Source organism: Prionailurus bengalensis, chromosome C1 (assembly GCF_016509475.1).
Source record: "Prionailurus bengalensis isolate Pbe53 chromosome C1, Fcat_Pben_1.1_paternal_pri, whole genome shotgun sequence".
In the NCBI taxonomy this organism is placed as follows: Eukaryota; Metazoa; Chordata; class Mammalia; order Carnivora; family Felidae; genus Prionailurus; species Prionailurus bengalensis.
In genome coordinates, this window is record NC_057345.1 from 83,055,074 (window position 1) to 83,076,954 (window position 21,881).

Sequence of the window (21,881 nt, forward strand, 5' to 3'; positions counted from 1 at the left end):
TGGACAGAACACAGAGGATCAGATCACCTGTGGTAATTGCAAATTAATGCTCTCTTGGCAATGCATTAACTACACACTATTGATCTACAATTGAATCATAGAAGCTACTGAGAAGTGATTTTACTTTCCTATTTTTTGTGCTTTTATTGCTTTTTCCATAACGCATTTTTCTTTCAACTGGAATTTTCCCTAATTGTCTCCACTTTTAATTTCCTACAGTGACATGACTTCTAACTTGTAATTAGAATCTGTAAAAATTCATGTCTCTGTCTCAAAAGCCTATTAGAAATCTACTGAACTATAACTTTGATGCCATAAAATACATACATGATACACAGATACATTGCTAGAGAGCCAAATTCTTGAATGATTTTTTTGTTCACTTAGATAAAACAGAAAAATATTTGGTTCTCTACCTGAAATTACAATTTGTTCAGTAGTCTGTAGCAAAATATTCAAAAGTTTCTCTTAAATGCATTTTCTTGGGGAACATTAATGATGAAATTTTCTTTTCTAGAACAAACTTTTAACATAGAAGTAAACAGTTCATTTCAGAGATGAATTTTTTTAAGTATAATGTGAGAGGAAGATACAATAATCCAGTCAATATTATATACATCTGCATAGGATGTTACTGACAAAGCCCATAGTTCCTCATGTTTGTGCCAAACTCTTAACCAATAATTATTCTATCTGGGGGAACCAATTATAAGCTTGTATTTCAATGGTGAACTTGATAATGTTCCTACGCTAGACAGGTCATCTGGCCTAAGCCTGGTTTCTGAAATGTGAGTTAGGAGTCACTGAACTAAAGAAATACCCTGACAGCAATTCCCTTTAGAAGTTCTCATAAACCTTAAACTTATCATTGATTTTCTAAACTTCTAAATGGGAGACATAATTGTGATTTCCACTAAAGGTCTTCCTAAAATGTTTTTAGGCCTGTAAGAATTTTAGTATTTCACTACATTTTTTCATAATCATTATTTGCATCAATACTCACAATTAATACTGCAAAACTAAATGTGCACTCAAATTGTTTGCCTGTTCTTTATTTCTCAGTAAATCGTTATCATCTGTTCCAAAAAAGCCCTTAATAAATGTCAATTGCACTACTGGAATTACATAATCCAGTTATTCTTTTTTCTAGGAGTTTTAAATTAGAGACAGATACAATCAAAGTTGATATTCATTAATCTTAGAGCTGGACCGGGGTGCTGAAGTCTCCCTGACGTGCCAGGCTTTGCTGGGTGGCAAGAAGAGTAGCTGAACCAGGGTGGCTGGGGCAAGAAAGAGCCACTCCAGGGACTGGGACTCTGATTTGTGGTATTCCCTTCAACATATTAAATGTCACTTCTTCCTTACAATGACCCACTGAGATAGGTCCTATAAACTTCCATTTTATAGGTGAATACACCAAAGTGTACAGAAGTTAAATAAGCTCAAATTTATTCAGCCATTAAATGGTGAAACTCGTGGTTGAGCAAAGGCGGTAGAACCTCAGAGCTCCTTCTCTTAACTACCACACTATACATGGCAATACAACCACCTCTGGATATCTAACAATGGCACACAATACTATTAAGGATCTTCAAGGACAGAATGAACTGAAGTTTTCAAAAACATGCTAGCAACCAATAATAGGGTTTATTAAATAAATGCATTAAGAACATGATGTTGAAAACATCAGTTTGCAAGATAAAAACCAAACCCATGTATTAGGCAATGATATGGAGGCATAAGGCAGAACTACTGAGCTTTAATTTTGCCTTGGGAAGAAGAGATACCACTAGCCTTTCTAAAGCAGGTCTCAGAGCTCAGTTCCAGTTTTGATTCAGAGCCCTATGTGTTCCATGGTGCAGCTACTGTCTGCAAGGGTCTTCTTTCCTTCTCCTCTTTTCTACTCTCTCTCAGCCTTAGACACATCCTATATCAAGATCAGAAAGCAAGCAAATGAATCTTAACATTGTCTAATCTTTGAAGATGATTAGAAATCAGACCAAAATCTGCTCCAATAAATATGGGCTAGGAAGAAAATCACGAGTGTCTCAACAGAAAAAAAAGAAAAGAAAAACACACTTCAGTAAATTCAGAATGCACCACCACTAAAATGATGACTGGATCTTTTGAGAAGAAAGTAACTCCAGGGAGTCTAGTTTGCTGTGAATATATTGTGGGGGTGATGGCCAAAAGTGAGGTTTTACTACAAGACTTACATGAGGCTTGTACACATGTGTGTAGGTGTCAGGAGGATAAAGTTTCTAAGGTTTGGTTTGTTATAATTGCAAAAAGAAACCGCTGCCCCTAAACATAAAAATGTATTAAAAAAAAATCAAAGGATCCAGTCTTAAAATAGCATGTAAAAATATCGAAACCTGTTTTTTTTATCCATCAGAATAAGGATAGTAAGCATAAGAAGACAGACGTCATTTAAAAAGAAGATAGGCCATAACCCAGGAACATCATTATTATCATAAGCTAATAATTCAGTGTCATTTCAAAACTGTAACTAAGAAAAGTGATAAAGAATTGGGACAGCACATGCAAAGCAAAATACTGGGGTACAAAACTGGATGTCATGATTAGAAACTCTTAGGGAGGTAGGCATTTATGAGGAATCAACTGTCAAATGTCCTTTTGGTCTATGTTTTCATTCTTTTCTTGTGAGAAAAAAAAAACTTAGAATGGCACAAACAATCTATTCTAATCTGAACCCTTGGGGGAAAAAATTCAAATATATTATGTACATGATAGTACTAAATGGTTCTGGAAAGAGACTTTTGTTAGTCCGACTTTTGGGTTAATATTTAATAATATCTTTTTTGTGTAGAAAGTTGATGTCGACATTCTACTGTTAACAAAACATGCACTTAGAGATATGTTTCCGCTAGAAGTGATGTTCTTGTGTTGATAAAGTCACATTTGGGGGACCATTGTCCTTGGGAATAATCAAAAAATTATCTGCAAGGCAACTAACCAAGGATGAAGGAGGCTGTCAGTATCCTTAGAAGAGGAGGGAATTGAAATCTTAGAGGATAAAAACATTAATTAAAAAGGGAACAAAATGCCATGAAAGTACAAAGTAGACAGAGCCAACTGGGCATTTATTTGTTCTTGAATCTGAGAAGAGAGAAGGGGTGTGGTGTCAGCCTGTGAAAACATAAAGACGGTCACTCTTCAATACTTTTCCATTAAACATAAATAACATCAAAATCCACCCTCAAAGTATGAAGAGTAGTTATTGATAGTATTCAAAATACATTACCTCCCAAAGTGACTATTTCTAACAGTCATTTGGATGGACAAATTATGGGATGGTTATTAAAAAATCAGTTATGCCCAATCACAACTCATTTCAAATGATACTGATAAATTCAAAAGCTTGAGAGAAAAGCAACAAAGAAAACACAATATTTGGAAAACAATATGTGACATGAAAATATCTAAGCAACTGGGGTTTTTTTTTAATTGAATAATAAGAGGATAAGTAGTAATTTAAAACTTTGGTCAGGAATATGAAGATTTTTTGACAAAGAAGTTTAACTAGTAGTTAACCATATCTCTGCATACAATGTGAAAAGAAGCAGACAACATAAAGGATCTGGTAAGAGTCAGGGGAAAAAAAAAACTTTGGCCAAAGTTTATGCAAGATCAGATATTTCATAACGGCTGTATCTACAAACATCTTTGCTAACTCATGGTTATTTTTTCACATAAAACAGTCACTATGTGATACTTATGGTAAAACTGTCTTTCAAAAAGATTAGACTTAATTTCAGTTAATTCCCTTTGAATTTAGATGTTAATCTTCCTACCAAGTGGAGAGTGTGTAATCATTTGAAGGCCTAACAGGTTTCCATTTAATTTCCTCTATTTGCTTATAAACAACACTGTTGCACTGGAATCACGATGCTTTTCAAAAATTAAAACCTCTTCTGTTAAAAGTAACCATCCATTAAACTAATTTAAAATAATGTAATAATTGACACGGTAATTGTAATTTCATTGAATGGATACTAAGAGCATATTTTTTTCTCATATATCATTCTAAGAATATAGGATTTCTATTTTTTTCAATACCCACTTGCAAATTGTTCTTAAAATTGTAAATGAAGCACTCATTAAAGCTAGGAAACAAGAAACTGCATAGTGGAAAGAAAAATATGTCTATTTTAACTAGCTATGTGAAACAGTTCAGATGCCATTTAAAATAACTGAATGGTATTGACTATTCTTCATTCCTATATCATAGGCTTACTTTAAAGTGAATGAAGATGGGAAAAAACCTAAGAAACCATTGAATAACTACTTCCCACCTACCCAATAAAAATTGAGAATATAGTGTGCAAAATTTTTATCCTCTCAAGACCCCCATCAATAGAGCTGAAGCACTGACATTTTCCTGCGTGCTATGACCAAGAGAGAATGTCGGTAAAGCATCTGCACTCAGGTGGAAACAGTGTCATCGTCTGCTTCAATTACTTCTTTTTCACTGGTTTTAATAAAATAATACATCTCCTGATCACATTAAAATATTCCATTTAGCTTGAACTAGCTCCATTAGAACAGCTTTGATTATTGTTAAAAATTGATTTGGTTATATAAGTTTAGTGAGTGTCCATCACATGACCATGATTCTTCACAGCAAATGCCCACTATGCTCCCTCGTTCTGTTGTATTTCAGGATTTTCTATTAACTTCAGTGACAAACCCTAACAAAAGAAATGGGATAAAAAAAAATCCACCCATACAATCTCAATGAAGGCACAGGTCATAATTGTACATGAATGAACTGATGGCTTCCTATAATTTCCGATGTCCTGAGTCAAAGTCCTTAATAGATTAAATTGTAATGGGCAATATCATTAAATTAAATTATAGAAACCCAGAGTCATTCAGTGAAAAAAAGGTAGTATAGTACTTATATCCTCTATCTATATACAATAGAGAAGAGTGAACATTTTGTAATGAAACTTATCACTAAAAGCAACTGACTTAGTCTGGATTTTAGCTGCAACAGAAATCTCTAAATAGTTTTTTATTATAAGAAACTGTAAACTAGTACTAAATCAGAGGAAAGGGATATAGGACTCAGCAGGAAGGCTAGGTCTGGGAGTAAAAAACTAAAAGTAAAAGCATAACAACAACAACAAAACCCCAGTTTTAATTTATTGAAGTCCTCTCTTCAAACTATGTTAAAGGGGAATTATTCAAGTTATTTATTTACTGTCCTCTTCATGAATAACTAATTGGCAGACAGAAGCAAACTTCTATTCTTCAGAGTAACCCCACAGAAGATTTTAAGACCTCAAGAGTTTATGAAGAGTTTGAGAATATAATTAAACAAGGAAGTACTTACAAATTTTAGTATCTGAAATTGACCAATAATTTTCACCTGTCCTTTTTAGAGCCCTAATTTGCATATTCTAATTAATGAAAACCTATCAAGTAAGAAGAAAAATCATATTTCGAACACACTGGAGTTTATACAAATAAATTAGAAATCCATTTATCTGACAAAGTTATAAGAGCAGATACCCAAGAACACAAACACATAATTGGTTTTGAACCTTATTTCTTGGCCACAGTCTTGTATTTGGTTCTTTTGTAATAGTCATTTTCACTCCAAAGATGTACTAGGGAAATGATCTGGAACCCAAATTACTCTCTAGCTAATTCCTTAGTTTTTATATTCAACATTCACTGAAGCATTCTGAAGGTAGAATTATTGGATGCTTCACCACTGAGAAGTTAACATCCTTGTCAAAGCAAGTTGCAGAATAAGATAATAGAAATAAACAGTGCCACTGAGAAATGATACATTCCTAGAAATGGTAAGAAGACTTCAAAAATTACCCATTAAAATGCAACCTGAAACTCTAAAAGGCATTTCTGTTTATGAACTGCAAAGTGATCTACAATATTTTGTAATTTTTATATTTCAGTTAACCCTCAAATAAAAATTTAAGCAAGTGATGCTCCAACATTAAGTATTTTCCTTTGATAACATTTCCCTGAAATTTACCTTTTCAGTGAGGCCTCTTTTTTTTCATAGCACTTGTGATCTTACATACAAGATAATATACTCATCTTTCATATTTATTACATGTTATGTGTCTCCCCTCACTAAACTGTAAGCCCTGGAGGTAATGAACTGTTGCCTGTTATATTCACAGAATAATTTCAAACCCCTGTAACAGTGCTAGGTATGTAGTAGGTTCTTAATAAATATTTATTGAATGAACAAATGTATGAATGATTCTCTGTGATGCATAATGATTAATAAGGGACGCATGTTTTATCACACTTATCCAACTTATGAAACAATTTTGGCTTTCCAGTTTGAAATGTCAGTACTTTTTCTAAAGTCACATAGAAGGTCACAGCTGCTGAATTCATTTAAATCTGAATTTGAAATTACTAAATCCTTATTCCAGTAGTGAACTCACCTACCATATACCTACATAGTCTATGTATATGTATCAAGATCAGAATCAAAATATTTATTTGTACCCATTCCTTCTCTTTCTATACTCCATCCCAGTGTATCAGCACCACCACCCTGATACTTAAATGCATTTCATTTGATGACTTCATGTAAAAAATGCATTTTGTCAGTCTGTACTTCACTTCTGAGTAGAAAAAACTGGAAAGGTAGATTTGACAGTATGCCATCTAAAGATATATAAGGGGATGAGCTCTTCAAGAGAACTGTTATAGAATCAGAGAAAGAGACAGAGTTAGGTAAAAAGAGCCAGTGAACAAATGGCATCAGAGAAATACAGGGTGTTGATGGAGGGTTTAGGGCCTTGAGGTACATGTGAAAGACATGAACTAACTGCTGGAGAGAATTTGATGTTTTTTTTTTTTTTAAAGGCAAAAACGGATGCTGACTAGCACCCATGGCCCAGCTGACATTAAACACTATGAATTTGAAGTAAATCCAGCTGGCAGAGTTACTTGAACTTTTCTAATAATATTCAGCAGCCCAGAAGTATAGAAAATTAAAGGTTAGATTAACCCAGGATTAGGGAGCTGAACAGGGTGAAATTCAGTTACAATGAAAGAGACACAGAAATATTGCACATTCTCCACCCCCTTCAAATGTCAAGTCAAAATTCTAAATGCAAGGGTTTTCCCTCTCACAACTGTATGAAGTATATCTAATAACAGTATTAAGTATCTCTTAATACTGATTTTAGTTCATACTTTAGCTAAAATTGGTTTAAAAATGTGTTCTGGCTAAATAAAACTAAAGCTAATGGTAGAATTGGTGCATAATCTATAATCTTCTACCAGTTAAAGCCTATGTGTAGAACTTTGCGTTTTTAACAAAGTCATTTGGGAACTAACAGTTTACATAGCTGGAAAGTCTCCCTGCAGTTCCCAGACAGAGCTGAAAGGGAAGTCCTTTGGCAACCACTTTGTACACCATGTTAACACCTCATCACCTCTTCACAAGCTGGTTAAAAAAAATCACAACTCCAACACATTTATTTAACAAATTCACTCAACAAATACTGAGTATGTTTCTGCTGTATACCAAGCAGCCAACACATTGGGTGACCAACGTTTTAGGACGAGGCCTGGTGCAAGAAGATTAATTGAGCAAAATGAATTTACTCTTTTGAAATCTGAGCCAAGAGGTATTAAGCTAGTGAGGCATTTCATGTAGAAGTTGGAGCTGAAAAACTACCATGTAGAGTGGGCCCAAGTGTCATGTGGCGGGTAGAAGTCCAGGGGAGGCAGAAACAAGGAGTAAACTCTGGAGACAGAGTGAAAACTATAGATTCCTCTGAGGGAGAAATCACATGGACCGTAGAAGAGAGATGGAGAAGATCTCTCCTGAGAACTGACCCATTGCTTCTTACAATTCTAGTCCTAGGCTCCACTGATGCATAGACTATAATAGGCTCCATTTTCTTAAGGTACTTTGAGTGATTCTCTGCTTCTTGATCCAAGAGGAGCCTAAGCAGAAACCACAATTTGAATGATTATTTCACCATACAGTTTTGTGAGGACATATAGTATTCTACATATGCTGACATACTATGGTCCACACACTAAGTACACCTCTACTCGGCACATTTGTTGATTAATTTTTCTATGTTTTCACATTTCTTCTCTTCTTAGCATCTGTACTCTAAGGAATAAGCTGTAGCCTGAATATGTGAGCCTTGAGTAGGTGGGGAAGACCTGCCTATTACTGATACTCGTATCTTAGAGGTTCTAGGAGGGGGTCGGCAATGTGAGCAATTGGAAGAGCATTGGCTTTACAGTTGTAAAACCTGATGTCTGTCCCTAGCACTAGTCATGAGACTTTGGCTACATTACTTTCATCCTTCAAGCTTCAACTGGTGTCAAAGTACAGGCACACCTCAAAGATATTGTGGGTTCAGTTCCAGCTCATCACAATAAAGCAAATAATGCACTAAAGTAAGTGAAATGAAATTGTTTTGGTTTCTCAGTGCATATAAAACTTGTGTTTATACAACACTATAGTCTATTAAGTGTGCAATAGCATTATGTCTAAAAATGTACATCCTTTGATTAAAAAATACTTTATTTCTAAAAATGCCAACCATCATCTAAGCTTTTAGTGAGTCATAATCACTGATCATATATCATCAAAACAGATATAATAACAATTTTAAAGCATGAAATATTGTGAGAATTGCCAAAATGTGATACAAAGACACAAAGTTGAGCAAATGCTGTTTGAAAAAAATGGTGCCAGTGGACTTGTCAGATGCAGGATTGCCACAAATCTTCAATTTGTAAAAAATGTAGTATTTAAAGTGCAATAACGTGAAGCACAATAAAACAATTTCACTCTTGGGTAGGTGTGGAAATACTGTATGTAGCAGCAGCTAGAACCAGCACATGGAAGAATGTCAACAATCTTCACCCTCATGTGTGACTTGCCTAAGACTACATGTTTGGAAATAAGCAAGCATCTTTTCTGGGACCCTCTCATAACCCACTTGCATCCTCCAGTGCATACATTTCTCCATGTTCATGAAAGTAAATTCAGGTGATATTCAATCCTAGACATACATTATCCTCATATTTTTCTTGAAGATGGTGTTCCTTCTTCCTATATCTTTCCTTCCTTCCTTTCTTCCTCCCTTCCTTCCTTCCTTACCCTTCCCTCTTCCTTCCTTCCTGATGTCCCAAGATACTTTCTTTAATATTTCCTTTCTTTTTAAGGAATTTCCTTTAGCCATTCTTTTAGTTATGGTCTCCTGTCAAAAAATTCTCTTAGTTTTTCCTCAGCCAAGAATGTGTTGATTTATCCTTTGTTCCTGAAGGATATAGGATTTTAGGTTGGTAGTTCTTTTCCTTCAACAACTGAAAAATATTGTTCCACCTCCTGGAGTTCATGCTTTATGATGAGAAGTCTATTTTGATTAAAATTGTTTTCTCCCTCTAGGTGAAATTTTTTTTTATTGTTTCCAAAGTCCTTTTTTTTCCAAGGTCTAGTTTTCAGAAGTTTGACTATAATGGGTTTTGGTATGGATTTCTTTAGATCTATCATATTTGACGTTCATTCACCTTCTTGAATCTACAGGATTTTGCCCTTTTAAAAAATTGGGAAGTTTTCAAACATTATTTCTTTGTCATCTCGTCCTTCTGTGATCTCTTCTCTGAATGTTAGATCTTTTGTTATAGTCTCACAGTTCCATGAAGTGCTGTTCATTTGTTTTTTTCAGTCTTTTTTCTCTGTGTTTTCCAGAGAGGTTAATTTCTATTGCTCTGTCTTCCATGTCACTGGTTCTTTCTTCTGTTGTCTCCATTCTGCTGTTGAGCCCATTAACTGTTTTAAATTCTAGTTATTATAATTTTCAGTCTTGAAATGTGGTTCTTATTTATATCTTCTATTAGCATTCTGATATATATTATTTCTACCTTAGATTGTATTTTGTAAGAGGATGTTAACTCTGATTGTCAAATTAGCAACATGAGATATTTGTTCTCCACTTTCTTACCAGAGAATATAAGTGAAGCTAAACTCTATGCTTTCTAATTTCATTCAATGCTAGGTAGTAAGAATCCATATTAATGGAGTATGATCTGAGAGGTCACAGTCTAGTAATCATATGAAAAATTTTATCCCTGGGTCAAGTTAGACCATCTAAACCTGCATATCTGGCCTCAGGGCCAGATATTATGCTATAATGCATGGAGGCACTGTATTGAGTCTTTGCTCAGCAACATTATAACAAGCAAGTGTATAAGTAATAAGTAATAAATTATATATAGGAGTGCTATTAAGAGTATAATGTACTACATCTCAAAGTATTGCATTATGACAATAATAGAATAATTTCTCACAGGTCTATATCACAAGAAGCTGATCAATTTATATTTATATTTGGAAAGTTTTGTGAAACTAATAATTTCCTTGCTTTAGCTGCCAGGAAATTCAGAGTCAAATTTGGTAGATTTCATGTATTGGTCTTACCTTTGACTTCAATTCTTTTTCTTTATTTTTTTTCCCAACATTTTATTTATTTTTGAGAGAGAGAGAGAGAGAGAGTGCAAGCAGGGGAGGAGCAGAGAGAGAGGGAGGTACAGAATGAAGGAGGCTCCAGGCTCTGAGCTGTCAGTACGAAGCCTGATGCAGGGTTCGAACCCATGAACTGTGAGATCATGACCTGAGCCAAAGTTGGACTCCTAACCGACTGAGCCACCCAGGTGCCCCTCATTTTATTTTTCAATCAAAATTTTACTTTTACCCAGACTTCTTCAAATATTTGTTTTTTTCCAAGTTCTACAGTGTGCATTTTGGTACCTGGTTTCCTTTATTTTGGCAACAGAGAGGAAAAAAAAATATTTTTCAAAGATAGAGTGTTCATAAGTCCTTAATAGGTCAGGGAATAAATCTCAGGTTTGTTCTCTACTCACAACAGTAACTTAATGAGTGCTGCCATTTTAATCACACACTGTCTCTTTCTCAGGAGACCTTATACACATATATTTGTTATCACATAATTTACAGTGGATGTGTTCGATGGAGTTCTTTGAAGGGGCAGACAAACACAAGTACTACCTGAAGGACTGAGGCTCCACTGTGGAGAAACTGAAGACCACTTTCAGCCGAGTCAATTCCACCAGTGGCCAAAATGGGAAATCCAGGCAAAGCACGAGCAATGGAGGTCACAGCTCTCAAAGCAATAGGTCTGATGGCTGTGCCTACAGAAAATGAGAATAATCAATGGTTAGCATATTGACTAGTTGAAAATACTGCCTTATAATTATTATTATGTAATGGTGGTATTGTCCTAAACAAAAGTCAAATTTCTTTATCTGTATTTAAGATATATATATATATATATATATATATATATATGTAATACATATACATTGCCATGTTTTATAGTATGCTAATTTGATGGATGTGTATTTACTTTAAAATTTTATTTATTTATTTATTTGTTTGTTTGTTTTTATTTTTTTTTAATTTTTTTTTCAACGTTTATTCATTTTTGGGACAGAGAGAGACAGAGCATGAACGGGGGAGGGGCAGAGAGAGAGGGAGACACAGAATCGGAAACAGGCTCCAGGCTCCGAGCCATCAGCCCAGAGCCTGACACGGGGCTCGAACTCACAGACCGCGAGATCGTGACCTGGCTGAAGTCGGACGCTTAACCGACTGCGCCACCCAGGCGCCCCTACTTTAAAATTTTTGATGCTATTATTGCAAGCAAACGTGTTATGCAAGTGGATATAGCAACGGTAGAACTCCTGCATAAATTACATGCATAATACAATTTGATATACAGTAATGTGTAAAAGATTATATGGAATGTTCAAGCATCTGTTTTAAAAAGAACAAGGAACAGCAGATTTTGAAAAAGAAAAACAATCGCATACAGTGCATAAATAGACATACAGCTCTGTTATGTATAAAGCAGCTGGTGTGAATAGAGATACTGTGAAAACACTCAAGGTGCTGATGAACTTACAGATTCCATATTGCTTTTTACATGTATTACTCATAATTTGATGAAATTTAGTGAGCCTAATATAATTTTTCAGACATTAGAAAGTTTCAACCAAGGTATGGACAATTGCTAGAATTTAGTAATTAAAGAGTATGTGCTTAATTTTTTATACTTAAACAGACATTACCAATATATTATTCCCTGATCATAATGAAAGCATCATGGATGGACAGAACACTTGGGGGACATTTTTAAAATGATTAACTGCACTAAAGCTGCTTTCAACTCTCAAGGGTTAACACACTCTGAAGTAAATTAATGCTTTCATCATATTGGGATGTAATTTGATATTTCTGGTGTGGACTCATAAGTCAATGTTCTATAAAGGTATTTTCTGAACTAAAAATAGCTCTATCTGTGCAAGAATTTGACATTACCTCAAACCAGGGTTCCATACACACACAAAAAAACCCCACAAACAAGCAACTGGTAAAATCACCTCATGTGGTGGGTACTTTATCATCACCTCCACCACCACAAGCATCTCCACTGGCATTTTCAATATGTATTTATGGGAGCACTCTCTTTGAGGAAGCGCAAAGAATTTTCCTTAAAATTAGTGCATTTTTTTTATCTTGTTCATAGGCATTTCAGATGATATTGAATTTATCTGTAACTGATGCTTTTGCATTAACATCAAAAATGTGTATGGAAATGTCTGTTCTTATTGCTCACACACCTTAAAAAGCTTCCACTAGATATTAATGTCTCTCAGTCAAGAGTGTTCCATGTTGACACTTCAGAGTTCCATAACGGACACTGAAATTATAAGGCAGGAAAAATGAGGGCAAATTAGAAACTGAACACCAAGATCCTATTTCTACCTCAAAATGTTTATCAGTGATTTCTCAGTCTGTCTGGTTTAACCATAGAGGAGGTAACATAGTAGACAGGAGAATGCATAGCAAGAATACATACCCACACTGACACTCACATACATATTTATATATACAAATCTTTAGCTGTACTAAAAAAGATATCAAAGTAAGAATAAAACTTAAATGAAAGCATTATAAAGGAAATCTGTAACTTAAATAAATATTTTAGGTAGAGATATATCTATGTGTTCCTTATACCTGATATGTTCAGGACATATTAAGCTGATGGCTTTTACATACATGTTACTTTGAAATGATAAACACTGGGATTCTTTTTTTTTTTTTCTCATTTAGTTGACCCTAGAGAGTAAAGGAAATTTGAGCTAAGCAGATAAATAATTTATTTCTAACTGCACTGTTAGAAGACTATCATTAACACTAAGGGATAAAATTTCAAAGTGGTACACAGGGATTTGGCCAAATACTCCAATTGATATTAATGGACATCAAATGGCAAAATCCCAGAACACAGCTTTGAAAATTTAACCAGTTACGTTTAAAGGGCAACATTATTACACAGGTGTTAAAAAACACCAGCAAATCCTCAGTGGCATTTGAAGATGTTCAATTAGGTCAATAAGACATATTCTATTTCATGTTTTTCTTTCTTTTCTAAAACTTTCTAATCTACCTAATGAACACGAAAACCTTTCAAACCAGTAAAGGTATATTCTTAAAAATTAAGAGTAATTATGTTCTCTGAGGAAATGTGATCCAAAAATGAAGAAATGGATCCCTCTGTTACTGGCTAATAGTAAATTCAGTTTTTATTTCCATTATAAATTCCATTTGATTAGTTTTCTTTGTAACTCAACTGATTTAATATGAAATATAATCTACCTGTTCTCAGAGAGCATTTTTATGGGGAATAGGTTTTAAAAATGACTTTTATCTACCATGAAAGGTTTCTGGGAGGAAATCTTCTGAAAGTATATAAAAGGATCTTTCTAAATTGTTATATAGAACTTTCTTTTTAGTTTTAAAATGATAGGTATAAAGAAATAAGGTTCAAGATAAAAATAAAAGTTTCAGTGTAAGGGAAAAATACATATAAATATTATACAGAATGGTACATATGTCAATTAAAACACATAAATATTTCCAGGGTCATAGGTATTCAGATAAGGATTTTTACAACTTTGTCATTGCTATAGTAATTAATGATTTTAGACCAAAGACCAGGGAGGAAGAAGCCAGTTTGAGAGGCTTAAGGAATTGAATGTGGAGTCCATCCTTAAGAAAATGAAAAGGTTTAAATCAAGAAATTGAAATCCTTTAAGCTTAAATGAACTCATAGGCAACATGCAATTTAAATTAAGCCCTCATCCACAAGAAGTTGCCAGATGAACCTCATGCCTAATGGGAAATATCAAGCCATCCTGTTCCAACTGCGTGGAATGCTCCAATCAAGGTCAAGACATTCTGAATTTCCAAATTTTGAAACAAGCTGTAGGTTTAAACAAACAAACAAACAAACAAACAAAGAAAACAACAAATGAACTGGAGTCCCAACACTGCTGCCAAGAGCTCTGATTCCTTCTAAAGCCGCCCTCTGGAAAATCTGGTGGACTAGACATGAACTGTAACTTTTGACATCTAATCAGTCTAGGCCTTCCTTATAGTCACATCTTAGAATGCAAATCAATGTGCTGAGGTCATGGGTCTTCTTTGGGACACTTCAAAGAATATTTTTGGATTGATTCATGTTCTAGAAAAACATTTTAATAAGCCAGAGATTTTTTTAAATGTTAATTTATTTTTCAGAGAGTGCAAGTGGGGAGGGGCAGAGAGAGGGGGTGGGTCTGAAGTGGGCTCTGCACCGACAGTCTGACAGCAGCTATCCTGATGTAGGGCTGGAACTCACAAACCGTTATCACGAGCCAAGTGGGAGGCTAAACCGATTGAGCCATCCAGGTGCCCCGCCAGAGATTTTTTAACTAAAAGTTAATCAATCTGATTAATTAAAAGTTAATCTGGGCGCCTGGGTGGTTCAGTCGGTTAAGTGCCGGACTTCGGCTCAGGTCATGATCTCACGGTCTATGAGTCCGAGCCCCGCGTTGGGCTCTGTGCTGACAGCTCGGCCCCTGGAGCCTGCTTCCGATTCTGTGTCTCCCTCTCTCTCTGTCCCTTCTCCTGCTTGAGCTCTGTCTCTCTCTCTCTCAAAAATAAAACAAACATTAAAAAAAAATTAAAAAAAAATTAAAGTTAATCAATCAATCATTAAGAAAATGATGCTATCTCTAGTCAATATCATTTTAAGTGCAATTTAAAAAATAGTAACGTTGGGGCCCCGGGGGCTCAGTCAGTTAAGTGTCCCACTGTTGATTTCAGCTCAGGTCATGATCTCACAGCTCCTGGGATCAAGCCCCGCATCAAGATCCATGCTGACAATGTAGAGTCTGCTTGGGATTCTCTCTCTCCCACTCTCTCTCTGCCCCTTGCACTCTCTCTCTCTCTCTCAAAAATAAACACTCTCTCAAAAATAAATAAACATTAAAAAAATGCTACCATTAACTATAGTATTATATACTGATATGTAAGTCTTAAGATATTATGACTTAATCAGTTTCCTTACTCAGACCTCATTTATCCATTCATCTGTCCATCTGTCTATGCAAAAAATGTTTAAGCACCTATGCAATTTTTAAGAATTGCACTGAATCTGAAAAGCTTTCAAGAACGATCCCAATTAATCAGTTTGTGTCCTAACCATACTGTCACCAACGATAGGTACCCAAAACACTAGTCCCAGTGACTTTAGGAGGTAGTTTTAAGGCAAATAATATGAATCCATCTATTCATTCTGTACAGATGTTCCATTAGGAAAAATTCACATTCATTTAAACATCATACATTTTATAAATACTATTAATATGAATTTCAGAAAGAAAGTAATTTGAGGATGAACTAGTTACAGCATCAGACAGACAACAGGGCCACTTAGGTTCAAATTCTAGCTCCACTACTTGTAAGCTGTGTGCCTTTGTGAAAATTTCTTAGTCTCATTGTACCCCTGTTTTTCATTTATAAAATAATAAAATTACAAAATTAATAAAATTATTAATAAAATTTCATTAATAATAAAATTAGAGTTGTTTTGAGGATTAAATGATTTAAGAACAGAAGTAAAATTGCACAGGTATTTGCTATTCTAATCTGTGCTACCCACAAGAACAATTGATTTCGGGGGAGCATTTATTCAGTTTACTTTGACAGGGCCAGTTATGTTTTTGGTGCGTATTTAGTAATGTAATGAAACCAATTTTTCTTTTATTAGAGACAAAAGCATGATGCCTACTATGGTAGAATTTGACATCCCCTGAAACCTTAGGAGGACCACAATCTACCCCCTTTGCCCCCTCTCCTAACGGCTCTAATCCAGCAGTGTCATAATATTGGTAAGATTACTATAACTGACTCCAAAGACAAAAATCTCAAAGGCAGTCACCAATATATTTAAGTGTTTGTTTTTTGTTTTTTTTTTTAGAATCCAAAGTGCATGCATTAAACTAATATACAAGGATTTTAATGACAACATCGGAACTCAAGTTTATTGGTGAAAAGGAGGTAGAGATTTACTTTGCATGACTAAATCCTTGAAGAGAAAGGAATTTTTAATGGGCAAGATAGTGTGGAACATATGCTAATTTTGGATAACTGGAATTTTGAATAATTGAGTTTAATTCTGTTTGTTTTTTCCCTAATCATTTGACTCCTAGGACAGCTACTGTTGCACAATTAATTCTTAGAGCTAAGTCCACAATAAACTCCCTGATAATAGCCCTCGCTGGCAATAAAACAGAACGTGAGTTATAATACTCACTCGTGCTCACTGTGTATACAAAAAGAAAATGTAGTTTTAATTTGCTTACATTAATTAAAATACAATGAATTAAGTAGATAATAAATTCATTAGAAGTTGAACTTTGACTGTCTAATTGTTAATAATTTTAATATTATATAGAAGAAAGAAAATATTAGCAAATCAAGAATTTCAAGGATTTAGCAGTTGAAAGATTGATTTTTATAAAATACACATAAGTCAAGCACCAAAAAATTTATGCTTTACTAAAACAAGTTTAAAATGTTAATGACCCTAATATACTGATAAATATGTGAAGCACAGCTATTTAAAAATACATCTTTACACATGGATTAAAGTCCTCTGAGAAAATTAGCATAATTCAACCAGAAACTGAAGTACTAAAAGGATCCAGGGTTATATGTAGGTAGAGCTATGAAATTTAAAAAGGAGAAATGAGAGAAAGAATTGGTTATTCATCAAAGAGGGGGCTGTTTTTCTTTCTGAAAATATTAGCTGCTGGTAGTGGAAGGATTAAGAGTGACTGTTCATGAAGTGATTTCCATACGCCAGACCTAAGGCTGAGGCTTCATACAGATTGTGCAATGTAACCCTCAGAGTGCTGTGAGGGTAGATGCTGTCATCTCTATTTCGTACATGAAGAAAGGGAAGCTCAAGCTGAATAAATAACCTGTTTGATGTCACACAGTTTAAAAGGTATAGACTGGAATCAAACACCAAGTCTCTGTGACATGAAAGTCTGTACTTTTCAGCTGTTACTATGAAATGACAGTGCAGCCTTTATGAAGAGAATCATCTTCAGATTGTCTTTGCCTAAGAAAACCACTATCAGTATGGCCTATGGACTCATGCTAAGAGCATAGGTTCTAAAGTCCAACCAACAAGGTATGTCTCAGCTCAGTTACTTAATATGAGTGTGACTTTGAGCAAGGTCCTTAACTCTCTCAAACACAGTTTTCCCTATCTGTGAAATAGGGACATTAATGACAATATCAGAGCAATCTGGGAGGATTATTTAATACATGATGTAATTCATGAAAAGCATTTGGCATAGTGCCTGGTTCTTAGTATCCATGGTCTAATATCACTGTCAAAGCCAGAGAAAACTAATCAGAAAAATAAACATTCAACTATAAGTCTGTGGGGATAAACACTTAATACTTCAGGGATGTTAATTAACCCCTTAGATATCAAATTTGGAGATTGTTTGTAGTTCATATGTCATTTGATTTCTAAAAAAAGATATACTTTGGTACATGATTATAAATGCATATATTTGTATAAATAAATCTTTATAAGATTTACAATGCAATTGGAATATCTAAATGTATACGTCTTTTCATCTAGAAACTCCACTTTGAGGAATCCATTCCATTAGTACCTAGACACAAAGTTACATGTACAAAGATGTTCCTTGAAGTATTATTTTTTATAGCAAAATAGTGAAAACAACACAAATTACTACCAATAGTTATGTTATTAAATAAATTATAGTTCACCCATATACACTACCTTAGAACATTTTTAAAACTAATGGAAATATCTCTAGGATATAATGTTGAAGTAGCAGAACAATATGTATGATGTAGTTCCATTTTCGGTTAAAAACAAAAAGTATGATTACATTTAGTATCTGAGCATGTAAATGCATAGAATTTTGAGTTTTATACTTTTAATAGTTATTATCTCTGGGGATGATACTGAAGAGGAACTTTCAGGTTTGATATCTACACTTCCATATTGTTTTATTCCTTCAGATAAAAAGCGTTTATAATCTACTTCTGCAATAAAAAGTGACTATTTTTTACAATGCTCTGAAAACTTAAAATACAGAAATAGGCACCATCAGATTTTCTGTTGTGCAACTTTTACAGATGGGATATGTGATGATTCTATACTCATCTTCAGAAAAGCACATTTGGTCCCTCATCCAATATTTTAAGTACAATATTAACAAACTCAGAATATGTCTAGAACATAATGATCTCTCCCTGCCTGTGTGTAAACACACACACACACACCACCATAGTGTATGAAATGGCTGAAAGGAATCCAATAGTTGTCTTCAAATATTAAAGGGTAACCATAGAGAAAGGCTTCAATTATGTTTTCCTTAAAAGATAACTGGCACTAATAGTTAAGCATACATTATTGGTTTTGTTATTATTATTATTATTATTATTGTTATTATTATATCAATTTGTTGTAAATTCAGCAGCACAAGTAGCTACACTGGGACACTCCTATCCCTTGAACCTAGATGGATACAGAGCAGGTAGCATGCAATAGAAATGACCTTTCTACTATTGGAAATATTATAATAGATGGTATCTTCCAATCCAAAATTCAAGGACACCATGAACTTTGTCATGGTAATTTAAGAAGAAATTTTACATGCTCTGTGCTTTCCAACAGATACCAGTGATTAAGTTAACTTAGAAAAGAAACAAATAGGAGTTAAAATAAAATTTTAACATTAAATGAACTCACACTCAATATAGACACTCCTCTTTTGAGTGTTTCTAATTGCCAGGTATTTTCCTATGTGTTTTTGTGTACATTGTCCCAATGGCATTACCACAGATATCTTTTTGTCCCTATTTTTATAGATGTGTAAACAGGACTCCGCAGAGATAAATACCTCACTCTCAATATCACTCAGTTAGAAAGCATGGGTTCAGTATTTGAATTCAGGTCTACCTAACTGCCAATATCATGCTCTTAACCATAATGTTATACTTCCTTATTTTAAATGTTTGGATATAAATTAAGTTACAGAGAGAGGAGCCAATAATTTTGTAACTAATAAAGATATACTGTCCATGTATGAGAGAACCAAGAATATTAGCATTATATAAATGTTGGCTAGGAATTAGCTTAAAGGTTTGGAAGTAAGTAATTGTTAGAACTAGTGTGATCATGTAACCTAGTTTGCCCAGAAGAGTCCCAGTTATTGGACCCATATTTATTTGTAATTACATGATGTAATTACAAGTAGCATCCTCTTTCACTCTAAAAGTATCCCAGTTTGGATGATTAAATTATAGCAATCATTATTTGCATGAATTATAGCACAAAGATAATTGTGAAAGCTAAGTAAAATTGATTTAGAATAAAACCATAATCTATGAAGAACTCAGAAACTAACTACACTGTCCAAGACTAAAAAAAATGGCATGGAGAGATAAATGTCTTTAAGTCTGTTACTAGAGGGAAAAATATGTGGCGTTTATATGGGATTTCTAAGCATAATTAGTCTATATGTTCTTTCTATTTTCAACCTGTAGGTGGCCACCACAAGCTACACTTATTAAACAACTCATTAGGAGCATTTTCAATACTGTCATCTTCAGATAATTAGCAATTTATTTAAATAACCAATTTCTGTAGAAATAATTGCCATGAAATGCCCTGAACCTACTTTTTTATAAACTATAATAAAAGTGTTAAGATAATCCCTGACATTTGCAAATGCCATTAGTTCACCTTTCCTTTTGATAGTCCTATGGCATTATGTTTAAACAATTACCCGATAACACAGCAGTTTAATGAAACAGTACAGTAAGCACATTCTTCAATATGGCCAGTGAGGACATCCAGATCTAGAAGGAAATCCAGTGTGCAGACACGTTTACACAGAGAAAAGGCACACAGCCAAGAGGAAAAACATTAATGAAATAAGTACATTATTGTTATTTCCAACTTGGTTTAGTTTTCACAGTAGATGCTCCAACATATGTACTCTCTTTGGAAATAAGAATGGAGAGTTCTGTAAATTGACTCATGTAATTGGCTCGTGAAAATTAAAAACATATGAATATATGAATATGTAAAATACACTCATCATATTATTTGTTCAGTAACCTCTGCACAAGAGAAAACAAGCAGGGAATTTTTCTTTCATTTTTAAATATTTAAGTATGTTTTTTACTTACAGAATGGTGCCAATTTTCAAAGTAGACATATCAAGCAAAACTAGAAATGGTTTTTAGATCTCAGCTGGTATTTAACATTTAAAATGGACGAGTTTTTACTTTTGGGTTCGTCCTTGCTATTCAGCTCTCTACTCCACTAAAAGGGCTCAGTTGCCAGTAATAAAACTCTTAGAGGCTTTCATAATTTGTAAGCTGTTGCCTTTCATATGATAGAACAGAATTAGCATTCGAAGCTAATGGTGATATTATTTTATGGTTAAAATGAAATAATTTGAGATTCCACTGAGTACTAGTTGCTTTGCTAAATTATTCATACCTTGTGTAGATCCTCACAATAGATCGCATATGCATTATCCCCATTGTACAGATAAGGAAATTCAGGCTCAAAGAGGTTAAATGGTATGTGCACATAAGAAAGGCAGGGTGTGTGGTAAAATGATGTATTACAACAATAAACCAATTAGTATACAATATGACATTTTAATTTTGAGGGTCTTCCTTTATTTCCAAATTACCATATGCCTCAGCCCTTCCCAAATAAGTACCTCTGGCAATGCTTTTAGCTTATAACTATAATGAGTTTACCTATAAATACAAATAAATGGGCTATTCTTAAGAACACACATATTTCCTTAGCCAAGAAATTCAGAACCATGACAGACTCAGTGGACGTGGTGTATAAACATTTCTCATGGAATTCTGCTTAAGGAATGTGTAGGGCAAATTGTTATCCTACCAGATAAAAATCTCCCGTGTCTATGTCTATTCAAATGGTTATTTGAGAAGGAGAAAAAGGAAGATTATAATGATGACAATAATGCTGATGACCAGAACTACATTTTACCTATGGAGAACCCAGAATAATTGAGAAGTGAGAATTTTTCTGAAGATAGCAGGAAAAAAAAAAAACTAACAAAAAGAGTTCCTGAATCCACTAGGATCATGTTATTTCTTTTTTTGGAAAACCATGATTTCTTTTCTCTCTGAAATTCTGTACTCTTTTCACTCTGTGGGTGGTTCCATGGTCAGGATGCCCATGGAAGCACTTGTCGTACTCTAAAACCTTTGCTTTCATTCTCAGGAATACATTTTCTTTTCACTTTACAATGAATTACATGTGTAAATCTCTGTGCCCTGTGATCAGACTGCATTCCTCAGAGTCTGCTGAAACCCAGGCTGTACAGCAGGCAATAAGGTTTTGTTCTCTTCAAAGACAGTACTGTGGACAAAGATATCT

General features: G+C 34.3%; 1 protein-coding gene across 1 annotated transcript in view; it reads right to left on the minus strand.

Annotated features, from left to right (window-relative positions):
* Positions 1-21,881, minus strand: part of DPYD (dihydropyrimidine dehydrogenase) — an 862,317-nt gene that overhangs the window by 146,109 nt on the left and 694,327 nt on the right. Inside the window, 1 exon segment of the mRNA XM_043575643.1 lies at positions 11,054-11,196. Coding sequence (XP_043431578.1) covers positions 11,054-11,196 — 143 coding nt within the window.